The 17,570-nt window shown below is 40.2% G+C and overlaps 2 protein-coding genes across 3 annotated transcripts in view; one reads left to right on the top strand and one right to left on the bottom strand.

Annotated features, from left to right (window-relative positions):
• The window catches only part of LOC140278947 (inhibitory synaptic factor 2A), a 33,507-nt gene extending 31,210 nt beyond the window's left edge, over window positions 1-2,297 (bottom strand). Inside the window, exon 1 of the mRNA XM_072374074.1 lies at window positions 1,791-2,297. The gene's annotated coding sequence lies outside the window, so the exon portion shown is untranslated. The remainder of the gene's footprint in view (window positions 1-1,790) is intronic.
• The window catches only part of dock1 (dedicator of cytokinesis 1), a 177,188-nt gene that overhangs the window by 106,657 nt on the left and 52,961 nt on the right, over window positions 1-17,570 (top strand). For both annotated transcript variants that reach the window (XM_072374073.1, XM_072374072.1), the window contains exons 28-29: window positions 13,107-13,208; window positions 14,942-15,036. In XM_072374073.1, the coding sequence (XP_072230174.1) occupies window positions 13,107-13,208; window positions 14,942-15,036 (197 nt within the window). The remainder of the gene's footprint in view (window positions 1-13,106; window positions 13,209-14,941; window positions 15,037-17,570) is intronic.

Genomic DNA, 17,570 nt, shown 5'->3' with positions numbered 1-17,570 from the left:
GTTTTGGTAATGCTGTGACGTTCTTTGGCCTGAAAAAAAAAAATAGTCTCACTCTTTAAGGAATAACCCTGTTAGCACATGAAAGGTAACATCTGGCTTGCTCCAAAAGCAGTCATTCTTTTGTCAGAGAGCAATTTCTTTTCTAGATAAATGAGTACTCCTCCCAGTGAGTCGGGGCATGGGAGGTGAAGACATGTTTCAAAGCAGGAAACGTATATCTAGTATCTAAAACATTGCCTCTCGGTTCTCTCTTGTGTGGACAACATCTCTGCACAATAGTGTAACTTTGCCCTGCCTTTCCATCGCCTTTGTGCCTCTCTGCATTTGGAGGGGTTGTGCCTTGTTTGTGTGTGTGTGTGTACATATATATGGTGTTATTCCATTCCCTCTGGTGAATAGCGGATTGAAGTATAGCCTGGCATCCCAGACTTCTAAAAAATAAAGATGGTCTTTCAAGTGTTAGGCCATCGGTCTCATCACCCCTTGACTGCTCTGATCAGTTCTCACAGATGCAGCATGAAGGTTAAAGTTAGACAGGCGTCGAGGGATGAAGGGTAATATGTCATTTATTTTTCTTCTTGACTTCGAATGTCATGCCTACCCGGTAATTTTGTGTAAGTGAATTTACATCACGTAAAGCAGTGACAGCAGGTATGTACTTTTCGTGTCACTGCTGAGTATCAGCCCTTAATACTCTTTAACTGAAATAAAAGTAAGAAAACTCAATATCCTCTCCTGCCTTGTTTCTATTTGTTTCCTCTTGCTGTGTATTCCCTCTCTGTCTTCATCCGTTTTCTTGTCTTTTTTATTTCAGTGTCGATGGAAAGTGAAATAGAGCGTAGGGGAGATTGTATCAGAGCATTGATGTGAGCTGTGGTTGAAAGGGAGACAAGGTGACAGCAGGAGGTTTGTAGGGATGAGTGGGACTGACATGACTGAAGGACAGTGGGGATGTTAGGGTCCCCGTCCACCATTCCTGCTGCACACATCCACGAATGAGCATTCACACCCACTAATAATCTATAAGGTAATTCAGATTTCACCCAGTTCAATATTCTTTGATTAGCTTTCACTTAAGGTCCTTCATCAGATGCAGCAAACTGATGCCAAGGTCTCATTACCTATTCCTCTGCTGCAAGCTACCTGCCTTCAGAACACTGCAGCCTTCATATGAGATGTAAGCTTCGTGCAATAATTCTGCAATTTTTCTTTCCTTTTAGAAATCAGCATGTTTTATGTAACGCTCACTCAGCTGCAAAACTGCGAGGAAATGCAGCATCATGCAAGCCCCTGTACAAAAGCAAGGTTTTATCCACGTATGCCGATCCAGTCAGTTTAAATCTGGATCAAAATGATCTTCGAAACAAGAAAACCCCAGACGTGCCAGATCTTATAAATGTCAGCAAGCAACGGTGAACAGTTTTCTTTTTTTCTTTCACTTTTCAACTCCTCATATTTACTGTAGGTTTAAACATTTTAAAGTTTTCTAAAGTGACAAAATCACTCCACAACTGCTGCCTAAAATCTCCTTCAACCACATCACCCAAACGAGGCATAAAAGTCAAGCTGAGATTTACCTCCTTTCATCTGCCACACATATTTGATATTTCATCAGCTGACGTAAAAGAGAAATCTTCTGTTGAAATGTTCCTCATGGCTTATCCCACTGAGCAAGTAGATTTTGCAGATTTCCCTCTCCAGAGGTTATTTTGAACAGTCTTTCCATCATGCAGCTGCAGACCAAGAGATGAACTAGAAGAAAAGGACAAGAGCAAAGAGGAGCGACTCACCTCAGACTGTGAAATGCTGACGTAAAGGATGCGATAGCCTAGATCCCCGGTTGTGCCCATGCATGCCAGTTTCCTTAGTGGATCAGAAGCAAGCAGGAAGAGGAGGCTATTCCATGGTAGAAGTTAAGAGAACATGCAGACAGGCGGAGCAGTAGTTGGAAGTAGTTGTTGCACATCGGTGTCCGCTGATCCAGTGGCGTTAGGTTCCTCTAAGCCCCAGACAGTCAACACTCCCCCTCTCTTTCACCCCCCTTTCCACCCGCTCTCCTCTGCTCCCCTTTTCCTTTCTTTGCACGACGTCGGCAGGGGCTTGCCTTCACTCACTCACACATGCATACACACACTCACACACGAACAGGCACACACACACGCGCCGCAGCTGAACTCTGGACACCTCAGCGACGGAGCCCACGCAGACAGAATATCCCCATCATGCCGCCGCAGTTCCGCTCTCTGGCTTTCTCCTCTTCTCTGTTTGTGTGCGTCTGAGTGTATGTGGATGTTGGGTGAGACGGACAGAGAGAGAGAGAGAGAGAGAGAGAGAGAGAGATTAAGTGAGAGTGGGAGGGAGCACGGGAGGAAGGGAGGGGGGGAGAGTGAAGGGCGGAGGGAAGGTTGCAGTGGAGAAAGTACAGCTCCAGTTTTGTCTAAATTTGGCATTCTTCCATGTAGAGAATTGATTTCCAACTTCAAATAGATTTGTTGAGAGTGCACTTTCCCTCACGGCTCCACAGCCCGACGTGCAAGGATTCCTCCCAGGAAAGGCAGCAGCAGATGTGTTTGGGATTAGCCAGTGTGCATGTACACCTGTGGTTTTAGTTCTGTTGTGTTGCCCAACATCTCCATAAAGTGAGGTTTGTCATGTGTTGTCAACCTTAAGAGTTTCATTACAAGTCCTTTCACCTTCTGTCGTCTCAATTTCCCAGAGTCCTCGCAGCTCTTTTCTTTGTGCAGGAAGACTATTCCATCTGCTTGTTCCCCCACTCTTGTTTGCCTGATCTCCTTCCAGATATTTATCCATCTGTCACAGGCTAGTGTGTAGTTAACACTGTTTGTGAAGGAGAAGCCCTGTGTTTTCACCTGGGAACGTGCATTTTCTTCTTAGACTTAATTGGAGTGTATTGGATTGTGTCAGTGTACCAGTGCAGTATTTAATGAACAAAATTCAAAAGGAGCAAAGAGCACCTTTGACTAAAACCTGACCATGTAGAAGGTGGAGTTTGCATATGTGGTCGGATGCTGTTAAAGCTGTATCTCAGCCTCCTTCTTTAACAGGGAAAATCCAAGTTCAGCATTAAGCCTCAGGTATCATGGTAATGAGCTGCAGCTCTCGAGACAGCAGCTGCTGCGAAGTGTGTGTATGTGTGAACAACTTTGTAATGTTATATTTACCAGTGCAGACCAGAACAGATCAACGGCTTCAACAGTGATCTATGATAAATTAAGACCCCCTACAATGTGATAGCTATCATTCCTCATTGTAAGCCATTTTATTTAGGAATGTGACGCATCTCATTATGATCTTCGTTTTTTTTAATGACTTTTTTTTTTTTTTTTTTGTTCATTAGGTGTTTTCCCTCCAGATTTTATATGTTAATTAACAAAACATTTTCTCAGTTGGCTCGCTCCTTATTATCAGTCTAAATCGAGTCTTTTCTCATCTTCGTTAAACCCAGTCTGTCACGATGATGTCTTTTCCGCTTATTACTGCTGGTACTTTTGTTGCGTTTTTAATGATCATCAAACCATCTGCAGGACTTCTTTCATATAGGAGACCTAAAACTTGATATGAAGTTAAGCCATGACACTGTAATGGACAGGGCATGTTGTTAGGAGAACATTTTCCACGCTCCAGATCATATTCCGCTCTGTTTAAACACGTAACATGCTGGAATTTTAAATCCTTAGAAATGTTCCACCATTTTTTTACATTTAAGACTCTGACAAAGCAAAAAATGGGTTTTGGAGTGTTTTAGTTCACAAAAGAAAAAGGAAATGTCACACATGTGATATGATCTTATAAGCAACAACATAAGAGAAATATGTGAGAAAACTGTAAATTCAGTCCACTGATGTGAGTTTGAAATATGAAATGTGGACCATGTTGTGAGAAATGTTGCCAGCACCGAAACGGTAGAATATTCGACTGCTCCGTCAGTGCAAAGGAGATGATTCAGATACAAGAAAGTGCTCAAAGATTTCAAAGTATATAAGGGGAAATGTTGCTGTGTCAATTCGCACTTGAATCCATTAGACCTCCTTTTCTTGTTTATCACCATCTCAGTGCATCCGCCGCTCTCTCAGCCGAGTTTTTTTATGACACAATAGAAAGTTTTGTTATTGTTTCTTCACCCCCTCGCCTCATCTCACTTCTCTACAACAGAACATAAAATACTCCTGCTTCTTGACTGCCTGCACCCTCTTAAATGCTGAACAGTGCACAAGCAACACAACGCAGTTTTCTAAGACCCACTTCTATTTTTGAAGTGACAGTAACACGCCTACTTCACGACTGCAGATTTGACGCAGGAGAAAGCTGAAATATGTTTGCAGAGAGCTGACTTTGGGACACCTCAGTGTTTTGGAAAAGTTTCAAATGTCACTAATTTCACTGCTTTTATCCCCACATACCCAATACCTCACTACTAATTTGGCATGTAATTAGTTAGCATTACCGAGTGGAATAGGGAAAAAGTCTTTTCTTTGTTTTTTTTTTTTTTTTTTTTTTTTTGTGGTTTATGTTAAAATATCTTACACAACCCCAAAGTAAAGTATTAATATAAATATTTTATTAATCTACTAATTCCCTCATTACTTGTATTTACATCTTGAGCTGCGGAGTTTATTCCAGGTCTATTGTCAGACGTTGTGATCACATTCATCCCCAGAGGACTCATAAGAGTTAACTGTCATTTCTGTATGGAGTTGAATTACTTGATGGAGGGGGGAGCTGTCGGCTTATTGTGGCTTAGACACCGCAGCAGTCGTGATACAGAAAGGGAGAGTTTTTTGTGTGTGACTGTGTGTGTGTATGTGTTGTTTTTTCAGCTCACAGACTGGTATGATGTGTCGGCTGTGCAGCAGCTCTGCCCTAGCAAGTCTCTGGCTCCGAAGCAAAGCTGTAAATGTGCTGAGCAGAAACGTCAACGGGACTGTGTCCCCATCCGCTGCAGTCTTAAGGTTTTCTCATCAAAACAATGTACAAAGAGAAAGCATGACAGAGTTTCAAACAAGTCTATGAGTATTTACCAACCATGAATGTGATCTACAATCTCAATCTCAATCTACCACACTGATCAGGCAATGGTCAGCAACGTCTTTGTCTCCTCCAGTGAAGGATGCATGTTTGGCACAAGCCACACAGAGCTTTCTTGTGAAAGAAACAGCTCTTCACTTAATTGCCAAGACATCTTTTCAAGGAAGTATAATGTGTTAAAGTGTGACAGTTCTTCCCTGAACATTTCTACATTGGGTGATGTCTGAAGATAGTGTAACAGGTCACTTTCATGGCTGGCTGCTGGTATTTTTTTCTTGTCATTATTTATCCTACTGAAGTGTTTTTCTGGACGTGTCATCAGGTTAACACCAACTGCTTCTGAAATGGAAAACCCTGTGAATGGTTTCACCTGGCCTCTAACATGTTCTTCGTTCGCTTCCATTGGATGGCCATCCTCCTTGCCACTTATTTGGCCTCGCATTGGGAAGGAGTGGGCTTTCTGAATCATGCAGTCGTGGCCCAAGTGCAGCATATTGTATGTGTCATCTCTGCTTCTATTTTACAAGGCAGCGTGAAAAGTGCTCAACTGCTAGTGCTGTTCTAGCTCATCTGTTCTTTGTCTGTCCCATTTGTGTGTCCGTGTGTGGTATATAGAGAAAAAAACAAGATAGACAGATGGTTTTTGTGAAAAGACTACATAAAGTTGAAGCAGCAGCTTGAAACATTGCTTTCATAGCATAAACCACAGCACTTAATATTGAGGATTGTTTTGATTATAAGTTATATTAGATATTTTCCTTATTATTTTAATTTATTGTTTTTTACCTAAAATAATGACGTTAACTCACCAAGGTTCTCCACATGTCAAAAGAAGCATTTTCCTTTTGATGAACAGTATTCCAATAGAGACACAAGTAGTTTCCTGAGCTGAGCTGGTTACTTTTTTGATAAATGATATCAAAAGAAGAGGTACAGGATGGTCAATTATTTGTAAAAAGCTGAGAGAGTGAAGTATGACCCACTTTCCCCCTTAAAAAAAAAAAAAAAAAGGAAGAAAAAAAGCCTGAGGGAAAAAAAGTTTGGTTATTTGGCTCGATCTGTTCTTGATAACCCCCCTTTGGCGGATTTCACAGTGTGTGTAACAACTAAGGCTCACTTCTTGTTTCAGGGATTTTCGCTCAGTCTTTGTACAAAATGTTCGGTGTTGTACTGTTGGGGTCATAGCAGAGCATTTTGTAGGCATGTTGTAGAAATGGTCCTCCTTCCCTCAGCAGCTGTGTTACAGATGACATGGTGTCTGTTTTCAGAATTTTATGGTTCAGAATTGAATTCAATCTGCTCTCTAATAGTGAAATGTTCCCCTTGTCATTGACTGCAACAAAAGCCTAAAGTGTGATCAATAAATACATATATCTAGCATCTGTTGTTATTTAGGTGTTTTTTTCCTGAAATTCTGAAGACTTTTAGTCCTGAAACATGCATTTGCTCCTGCAGCCCTCAACTCCTATTTTAAATCCACAGTGCTTGTTATATGAAGAGCATCATGTTTGTTTTTCGAGGTTCATTTGCAAAGCAGATGGTGGTGAAATTTCTTGTGAGGATGCAGGAAAGGTTTTAATGAAAATCTTTCCTTGAAGGTCATGTGTGTGCAGGTGTGGCCATGTAGTAGTCTGCTAAATCTTCCTTTTGTAGTGAAACGTTAGGGTCTATGTGCTTTTTTTTTTTTTTTTTTAATGTTTATTGATGCGAGGCTGGTTAATTGATTTTCATACGTTTTGATTTCAGTCAGCTGCTTCTTTCGTTTTCATGGACTATTGATGCTTTTAATCTTAGAATTAGTATCCTTGTGAGAAGTCACATTGAGGAAAAATTCATCTGGAGTCTCATTGTGTTGGTTGCTGCTCTTTCTCATAACTTTGCAGTGCAGATCACCCGTATTTTCACACGAAAAGTTTCTCCATCCTCAGTTCAAATGGCACAACACCCATGTGAGGTATTTTGTGTACTCATGTAATTTCCTTTGTAATGAACCAGCAGATTAATATTGCATCAGGCCTGGTGGTAATAGAGGGGTTGAGGTCCCTGTTGGTCATCACACCCTCTACCCCATTTTTCTCTATGCTACTGTGTCGATTTTCTCTCCTCCAGAGATGTGTTGAGTCTCAGGACATGGCTCTCTGTAGACCGGCGTGCCTTTTCCCCACCGGCTTAATTAAAGGCTTAAAACAATGTTCCATTATTATAGAAGTCCTTCACAGCAAGAGCAAACATCAATTTTTCCCTTTTCCACTGTCTGGCACTGAAGTGAGATGAATTATCAGGGAGATGCAAGCTTGAGAGCAGCGAATGATGTATCTGGCCTTGCCCTCTAATCACAGATTTTTCACTTCCAAAAAAATTCTATATAATTTCCTCTCAAGCATAAGATAGATATGGAGGCAGAGGTTGGGGAATTTGTAGCTCCTAGCTGGTGTGATTGATATCAAGAGTCAAATTTTCTCTTCTCATTGTTTATCTTGAGAAATTGTTTCGATAGATTAATGATAGGACTGTTGGTGGCCATCGAGTGAAGTCATTTCAGCATTTTTGTCTTGCACTTTAGTTTCTTTGTCATCTCCGGTGGTAGCTCAGTGATCATTCTAAAACTTCAGGCCTCTTTTTTTGTGACCTTTGCGTTTGAGATATGCCATGTCTGAATTTCCACTTCTCATAAAATTAAATCGGTCTAATAAACATATTACAAAATAGAATATTCATTATTATAAGTGAACATCATGAAAAGAGCTCTTTTACACAGATCCAAGTTCACATTTAACATTTCAGTATATAAACATATACTTTGGGATGTATGTTATTATAAAGTTAACAAGAGAAATAAGCAGGTGGTAGATGTCTTCAGAGCATGAATGGATTTGGATGTTTTGGTAGCTTGGCAACAACTTAGCTGATAACTACATACACAAAGTCGGGAGGTAACACAGGTGTTACAGTAGATGACATTGAAGAAATTCACAGCAGAATGGGGTGCAGAGATGCTCCACAGTGACGTCCAGGATTACACCATCTGTTGTTATCCCTCCTCCTTCACTGTTGCCTGTCTATCTGCAGTCTCTGTCTGGCCATATAGTCCTAAAGCTTCCTGGTATTCCTTTTTCCTCACCAGGGCTTTATGCTTGTCCGTTTTATCCAGTGATCTTACTATTCCCATGATGATCAAGGGAATAAATGGTTTAAACTTCCGTTTATGGGGTGTTTAGGTAAGTTTGATCATACAAGTATAGATTTGGTGACACATTCTGAAGCTACTATTCTATCCTATACACTTATTATGATTATGGAACATTTAAACTCTTTCATCATCTAAGCTATGGCTGACAACCGGCACTCATGAGGCCTTTTTATCATATGCCTTTCAAGCCGGGACTGATGATCCTTTGTTGTACATTGATGTCGTGTTTGAAAGTACAGACGTGTCATCGGGGGATCGAAATTGGTCTGCCGCTGACATGCCTCTGAGCCAGGAAGAGAGGTAGTTACAGAGGAGAAACGAGCTGTGTGTAAGGGAGAGCTGGCATAGCAGAAGACTGAAGCCACTGTAACCAACAATGCTGTCATCACTCAGCTGACTCTGTGATGCCAGCTTGATATGTGTAAGCACACACTGATGCAGGGCTGAGTTGTCTGACATACGTGAATTACAGAGGAGGAAAAGCGCTGGATTAACAAGGACTTTTTTTTTTTTCCGATAAGCCACAACCAATATGTTAAAAAGGCTATGAAAGGCACTGATACAGTCTACATAATACACCTGCTGCCATTTCACATGTTGATCCAGTTGGATTTTGAGATTGTTTGGCAAAAAACTGTCAAACGACCTTGACTACATTTTTAAGGGACATTCATTTTCCTTTGTAAAATGCCACAACACAGTTGATTTGATTTAGGTCATTCATATTCATCACTCTTTAGATCTTTTGTCCCACAAATGGTAATAATAATGAATCGGAGAATGTTTTTCAGACCTCCTCTTTCATCCAGAACTGACAGATCTTTAGTTCTGTGTACTGACACATTTTCTGTCAGGATTTTGTTTTCGATATACTTTAACTGAAATTAAAGTCATAATACAAACAAGTCATACAAAGAAGAATACATTACAGAGACATCACGTAACCTTCTACATAAAATGTAATTAAAAGATGATGTTTCAGGAGCTCTTCGCTGTTCTACTTCTGTTTCTTGACTCTTTTATTTCTTTCTTCATACAACTTTAGCATTTCACCTGCATTTTGTACCACCAGCACCTGAAATAGTCTTTTGTGGCTCTTCCTTCTCTGCAGCCACCCTGTGTAGTTGCTCCTCAGTGTGTCCCATACCTTCATCACTGCATAAACTACCAAACTGATAGACTTTTGTCAACTCTGAATCTTTTTTCTTCTTGACAGCTTTATTTGACCTACATTCTATCCTTTACACCGCAATATAAAATGAAAGAGTTGTCATGGTAACATGCCTGGCATCATTCCAGTGAGAGAAGACTTAGAGAGGAGACACGGGAGAAGCGGCTGGCTTTAGAGTTCTGGTTCAGCCCAAACACAGCCTTTGATAGACTGCACAGAGTTGGCTGTCAGCAGAGGCTATCACACTGCTAAACCTGACAACCATCAACTGAGTGGGAGACCTCGATGTACGGTAGCATTCCTGAACTTTTCCCATTTGCTGACATTAACTCCATCTCTTATTTCTCACATTACACCTAACAGCTGGTGTGACATGTGTTTCTGTTTTGCATTTAGATCTTAATTGCTGCACAGTGATAGAAGTGATTGGTCTGTATTCTGTTCCAGGGAGAGATTAGCACTCTATATTTTATACTTTGAACCACAGCAAAGCTGTGGGTGTTTGTAAGATCCCTCACCTGTATTTACTTTGCTGTCAGGATTTGCTTGCTGAGCCTATTGCTTTTAGCAAGAATTGCATTTGTTTGGAAGCTTAAGGTTCATTCCTCTGCAAGACATTACAGGAATAAAATCAATAGTAACAGCTGTAGATATAAGACAGTTCTATTGGCAGTCTCGAAAGTTGGGACTAAGTTGGGAGTAAGCTTAAAGGGCTAATGCTACTATATGCTACTTTGGAGCCTTCTGGCAAGTCCCATGCTGAGACTTGCAGCATGTAAAGTTTGCTGGAGGCTCTTTATCGTGGGGATTCATTCATAGCTGAGGAGATGCAGAGACTGAGCACATGTGGGATACCCTCCAGCTGATCTAGCCTCTCCACTCAGTGGTTTGGGGAGATGCTTCAGCAGGCGCCAATGACTTATAAAGACTGCTGTCTGCTTTGAAGCTCTTGCTCCTCTATTAATAAACTGACTTCCAAATCTTTAAATAATATTTCCCTTGCAGAAAGATCTGACTAATATCAGTTACTTAGTGCAAGAGGCTATCTATATCCTTTGGATAAAGTAACTTCAACGTTTGTTCTTCAGTTCCTCACTCCAAATACTTTATAAACTTATATGCTTATTCTTTGGGTACTTTGTTATCAGGTGTTGTCTAAATGTGTCTCTATTTTTAATACTGTAGAACTGAGGCTAACATGGCCTCACAGACGAAAGAGCCTTGCCCTCTATTCCTCAGAAAAACATTTCCATATTAATATAACGTGAGTCACACTGGTTTCTATGAGGCATTACAGAGAAGAGAGTGAAGCAGTCGCCAGCATTATGCAGCATATGAAGAAGTGAAGGAAACACAAACAATGGTTTATTGCATTATTAATCCTTTGTTGTCTTTTGCATTATTTTTCTTGTTCGTGTTGTTTATTGCATGTGCTAATCTAAGTAATAACTAACATTGTCTTGTAAGCAAAGCAAGCAGTAACCATAAAGACATAAGTGGAAAAAAAAAGAAAGAAAGAAGAACTGGTAAGGACAGGTGAGGTAAGAGTGTGTGTGTGTGTGTGTTTTCAGGAGTTTTGATAAATCAGGCCTAATTGCAGAAAGAACTTCTCCAGCAGAAACGTCTTGTGAAAATGAACTACCCTGAAACGTGCGTGTGCTTCACTTGCATGAGAGCGGCACTGACAGTCCTCCTATGATCCCATTCCAGATTAATATCAAACAAGGTTTGCTCTTTGATGGATTGATACTTGCTTGTAGGAAATTCGTTTTTTAGTAATTGATTCATTTAAACTTATTGTTTCTCAAGAAAATCTCAGTTTCTTTCTACATCACTTGAGTGTTTATTTCAACTATTTCGCTGCCTTTTTATTTTTTAAGACTTTGTTCAGTCTTTTCTCTGATAGTTAAAAATGTCAGTTAAAAAAGGTAAAGTAAATTAATGTTCCTAGAAGTATCTGGAGTACCGACTAAGAGAATGGCACAATAATATCAAGCTTGATTATTTATTTATGGATGAAAATGATTCAACATTGCAAATCTGTTACCGCATGAAGGTGCACGTCAGCTTGGAGGACTTTTAGCCCATTCCTCTGTACAGCTTCAGCTGTGGGACGTTGGGGTTTCCTCACACGAACTGCTTACTCCAGGTTCCTCCACCGCCATCTGTTTGTTCAAAGTCAGAACGTTGACTTTAAATTTTCTTTTCAGAAGCCATCTTTGCAATAATGATGGCAAGTTTACGTGGCCCAAATGTAGGAAAACAGACCCCAACCATGGTATTAACACCGTCTTTCCCACGTGGGATAATTCATGTTGCTGGAAATCACGGTTTTCATATTTATCAACAAAATTCTTCTTATTTAGAACGTACAATTCTCTTCATGTCTCTTCTGTCTGCAATCTCTGGATCTTTACATAGTTGCAGACACAAAGCAATGTCCTTTCCATTGAGCACTCACTCTCTCCTTGCTGTCCCTCCATACACCATTGTTGTCCATTTTTTTATCTTTGCCATTAGCCGATACAAGAGAGCTTTAGTTGTTTAGAAGTTATTCTGGTTTCCTTGTGACCTCAGAGATCATCACTTTGTGTGATTTTAGTTGGTCGACTACTCCTGGTTTTGTATTTTCTCTTCTTTTACACAATCTGTCTGACTGTGAATCGTTAGAGTCCATATTCTTTCAAGATGGCTGTGTAACCATCTATAAATATCTTGATACATACATTTTGCCGCTACATTTATGTAATATGGGATCATATTACTTGGTGAATAAATGACCCACTGTGATATTTTATATATGCTGTGTGTTCTGTCTTCTCCCTTCAGGACTTCTGATAATGTTTTTGCTCATATTTGTCCAGACATATAAAAATATTACGTCAAAACAATGTATCAAACTTTAAAGTATCACTTTTTGACAGTTTATTAGAAAAAATAGCTTGTTTCTCTCAAATAACAATGCATATTTTGTAACTTGTTTCTCAGATGTATAATTCATTAGTCCCACATCTTTAGTTAGTTAATAGCAAACAACATCTCTTTGCCTACTTTGTCCTTGTGCTTTTCTTTTGTTCTCATATTAAGTCTCTTGATAGGTGATTATCTCCACTCTCTGCAGAAATCCCTGGAGTAAATAAACATGATTGTGAATTTCTTCTTCTTCTCATTTTCTCAGCCTGAAACCATACACACTCCGCCTTATTACACAAATGGTCAGGAAGGGTTTCTCCGATATATTTCTATACTCATAGTTTCTTTCTAGTTCTTTTCTCCAGAATGTATCATGTTTTTGTCCATCCACATCAAAGGAATGACACAACAGACTGGCAGTAGCAAGCTCTTTTCACCCCGCCAGCCACACATTGGTTTTCCCTTATCTCTCCTTGACAGCACATTTACGCTGTGCTAACCAGAGCCAGGATAGGGCGCTGAAAAGTAAAGACAGCACTTTTGGGACCTCACAGGCATTATAATCAGTGGAGACAAAGAGCGAAGGCGTGGAGGGCGGCAGGTTAATGAGAACACACCTCGTGTGAGGGCGCCTGCCTTTTCAAACTTGGAAGGCCAAACCAGCTTCAGCACTCAGATCCAATCAGCTCAGCAAGTCGGTAGCCATCAAAATCATAGGCATAGAGTCATTCTGTCCTTCTATTTGAACTTGATTGTTTATTGAATGCTCTTCTCTCTCTTCTCCAGGGGAGCTTCGTGGCCTGCATGACTGCTACACTGAGGCAGATGGACGACTATCACTATACTCATCTGATCAGTACCTTTGGCAAGATAAGGAGCGATGTGGTGGTGAGTTCATCTTAAAGCTGCGTGTGCTACTGTGAATATTTCTGTCTACGCACTCTAACCCTAACCCAAACTCTCACCTTTAGCTAGGTATAATTTAGTTTTCCCTCAAAATAAAAAGTTGTTGAAAAAAAAAAACAATGTTTTTCTTCCACAATGATGTATGAAATCTATTTTTATCAGAGTCCTTGCCTTTGGACTTCTACTTGAACAGCAGGCTCCTGAGGGGGGATGGATCACTTGTTGTAGCTATCACATGGTGGAGAAGGGATAAATCTTAGAGGTTTTGGATTTCCCAATAATCCTGCCTCCAAAGCAGTCTTTCTCAAGTATCTGCTGCCAGATTAGCATTCTATTACTCCACTCCAACAAACAACGAAATCTCACTATTTACTTTCATCCCAGTAAGTGACTCCGGTTCTTTGTAGGAAGGACAAGCATCTGGTTTGCATTTCAGGTATAGCTTTGATAAATGCAAGCTGACAGATACTGTATATTACCTTCAGTCACATTACTTTTTTTTTCTTTTTTTTTATGTGATGGAGCTGCTTAATGCAGACGTTTTCAGCAGCATTTTCAATCTTTTTCAATAAATCAAAAATAAACATAAGCAGTAGGTCTCTCTGGCCTTCACAATAGTGCACAGGGTACTTGTGTGAGGTGACTTGTCCAATTTTCATGGCAGGATAAACAATCACTGAGACGAAGCTTGGAATTTTTCTACAGATTTATTATTCTTGAAGCCATTCTGGGCCATATCCACATTTCAGAGTGACCCAAATTACTTTGATGTGCAATTTTTCCTCCACCTCCTCCATCACTCCACCACAAAACAAGGGGATTCATCCATTCAAGAGTAAAGAGCTACAGCAACAGATAGATTGACAGGCATACTTTTGTTTTAGGTATTTAGTTTTGGTGACACTGAGAGGAAAAGAAACAGATCTTGAAATTATGAATAACACATGACATATCACGTCCGTGTCTATTTGACAAAACTGAGCCTAACTGCTGAAGCAGAATAGCGCAAGAACTACATCTCAGACTCGACAGGCCTCAATTAGCATGGTAAATGTTAATGGTCATTACAGTACAATTAGAAAAAGTTGTACGGCTTATTTTATGATAGTTCCCCGGAATAGTTCCTCTTCTCTCTAAAAAGAACATGAAGACGCTGCTCAGGTTTGCAAAGCTGAACAAACTACAATACTTCTGGCGTAATGTCCTTTGAATAAATGTCATTAGATACAACCAAAATGGGGAACGCTAGTCTGAATTTGGACCATTCAATAGGACAATGAACCCGGGCACACTAACAAATCCACAACAAAATGCTCGAAAAAGAGAAGAATCAAGCTGTTACAACAGGCCAGTCAAAATCCAGACCTCAGCCTGTTTAATATGCTGTTGTGGGATCTTAAGAGAACTATGCATTTTACATAGTGATAGTGCAATTACATATGCTATTATTATCATCCAAATGTCAGATGAATTAAGCTTTTTGTAGTCTCATTGTACTGCTATATATGTGCTTTAACATCATGCTGGATTATTGGTTTTGAGGGCTTCCTGTAAAATAGAAATACTTGAGTCATGTCCTTGACCTTAAAAACTCATCTAAAATTGGTCTGTATGAAAACCACAAATACCCATCAGTTTATTGCAGAATGCTTTTATCTTAGAGGTGCTGAGAATAACTTAACGTTTTAATTTTGAGAACTTTCTCTCTCACACAGGACTTCCTAATGGAAACATTTATCATGTTTAAAGATCTGATTGGGAAAAACGTCTACCCCTCAGACTGGATCATAATGAACATGATGCAAAATAAGTAAGTACAAGTTCTCTGGACTCACGCACGAACAAAAACACGTAAAATCTATACTGCTTTAAACTCCCTACTCTGTTGTTGCTAAGGAACAGCAGTCAGAGTGGGTAACAATATTTTTTTCAAATGTTTTTCTCTCCATGCAAATATCGGCACAAGGCCTCAGCAGTGTAGCAATCAGACGAGCAGTCAGTGCAGCCGCAAACAATGACATGAATTATAGATGCTTTGGTGTATGCCGTCTGCTAATCTCCAAACTTAGTCTCGGCATCGCTTTACTTTCTTGCTTGTTATGCTGCTGCAGCTTCCTGTTTTATTAATGTGAGCCTTGCCTGATTTTATTTTTGTTGAAAATGTAGAAAAGAGATGGATTGTGCTTTGCAGTGTTGGAGTTTCGTCCAGAGCCCCGCTTTGTGCACTTGTCGGAGGAAGTTAGGGAGGAAATGGAATTGAAAAGATTTCTTCCATTTGTCTCTTTTCATAAGAGGCATGCACAGTTTCAGAATGTGTTTTACTGCACTAAAATGTAATAACACGGCAACAACTGTCTTAAGAAAAAGTCCTTTTTGTTGTTCACTAAAAAAAGAAAATGGGTTCCCCACCAGCATCCATGCTTTATGTGGAGTTCTTTTATGGGGAAATCACTTTGAAAACTGCCGACATGATAAAAGAAAAATCTGCCTACTTAGCATTTCGCTTTGCCTTTAACATTATGACGCACAATAGACAATCAACTAAAGAATCAAAAGGCATAATCTGAGATATAATCTTTTTTTTTTAATGCACTTAATTCTCTCTGGGCCGTCAGTGCTGCCCTTTGTTACAGAATATATTCATGCTTTTTATGGACATGACTTCTGTGTGCAGCACAGTCTGCTTTCATGAGCTCAGAATCACATCTTTCCTTTTAGCAGATTATGTGGTTTTGTTAGTTTTATCAAGCGGTCATCTCCGGCTTGTGCCTTTGGGTTCTGGGAGTGGGGCTCAGAGTAGAGTTGCTGCTCCCCTACTTTGTGGAGAGCCACTTGAGGTGGTCTTGGCATCTATTAAAAATGCCTTTCAGATGTTTTCAGATTAGTTTTCTGAACGAACAGACCCTTGTTCCTCTCAAGAACTTGGTGTCTGCAGTGTATGCAAAGCCAATTTGGTCATCAAAAATCCAACTGGTTCGAAGGTAAAAGCTTCGTAATGCATCCTCAAGCTACTAGTTTCAAGCTGAGGACGAACAGCAGGATGCAGAGCTTTGGTAAGCTTGTTTCTTAGAACTTCACAAATTTAAAAAGAAATTCCTCGAGGCAATGCATCGCATTTTCCACAGCTTCCTTTGGAGCCAGAAACTATTTTATAAAACATTCTTCACGTATGCACCGACAGCCAATAAGAACCATAAATAGTCTTTAACATGGTTAAGTCTCAATTTAATGCACTCATCAGACAGAAAAAAAGCAACATAATGTGTCTAAATAGGAATTACACGACTCAGAGCTGTTTCTGTTTGGGTGAAGCTTGAAAGTAGCCATTTACAGCAGGTGCGGCGCTTGTTATTGCAGCTCCTGCCCACCCCTTCCAAAATCATTCCAACATCATCGCCAGCTAGGACATTCGACAATAGATTGCATTGCTGCTCTATTTAGATTCTATTGCTTTCATTAGTTCATTTGATTGGTGCAAGCCATATTCATTTTAAAATTCAAAGCACTCCCTCCACAAAAGATCATCTTCCACCTGGGTCACAAGGTAGAAGACATTGGTGTATCTATGCCGGGATGCTCCCCAGTGTCCTGCAGGTGAGCAAATCACATCTGTTCTGATGTAGCCTGAGCTGCAGTGCCAGCGCATAAGGCAACCCTTACCCTCCTGAGCCCCACTCTCAGCACATCAAATATGCATGCCTACACATGCATTCAGTGGAGTAACAAGCTCATTCAAAAACCACATACCCAATGTGATCTTGTACTTTCAAGGGGGACTTCACGGTTGTGATTAGTATCACAAAGCTTCCAGCAGTTAATTTTAGTTGCTGCTTTGTGCTGCAGCATATGAAATGTTTCATTTTTCACTCATATATTTGAGCCCTGCTTGTCCTCTCCTGCACCTTGGAAGAATCTGTCAACTTTAACTTTTGTCTGCTTGCGCTCGTTTGTGACGGCTAAGAGAATAATTCTGCATTCTAGCTGGTGCATTCAGCCACTTGCTCAAGTTAAATTGTTCTTCAACTCAATGAGAAACAAGCCTGTCAGAATCTGACTTATCCCACAGAATTTATACTCGAGGCTTATTTGAATATAACAGGTGTTGGCTTCATGACAAATTAGCAAAACTTCTCCGTTTGACACCATCCGCCAAGGTTTGTTTGATTGGGTTGTTTCCTGCTCCACACGGGGAGAACCCAAGGTGACAAATTAGTTCATCCCTCGACAGAGATATTAATGGTTTCCACTGACAGTCTGAGAAGGAAAGACGTTGTGTGTGCACATCCTTCTTGCATTAGGGATCAAAACGCAACTTTTGCAAAACGTTTGTGCCCCCTGAAATTG

The sequence above is a fragment of the Leuresthes tenuis genome, unplaced genomic scaffold (assembly GCF_036924035.1).
Source record: "Leuresthes tenuis unplaced genomic scaffold, fLeuTen1.0.hap1 SCAF_20, whole genome shotgun sequence".
NCBI classification, from domain to species: Eukaryota; Metazoa; Chordata; class Actinopteri; order Atheriniformes; family Atherinopsidae; genus Leuresthes; species Leuresthes tenuis.
The sequence above is the reverse complement of the archived record's forward strand: the minus strand, read 5'-3'. Positions and strand labels throughout refer to the sequence as shown.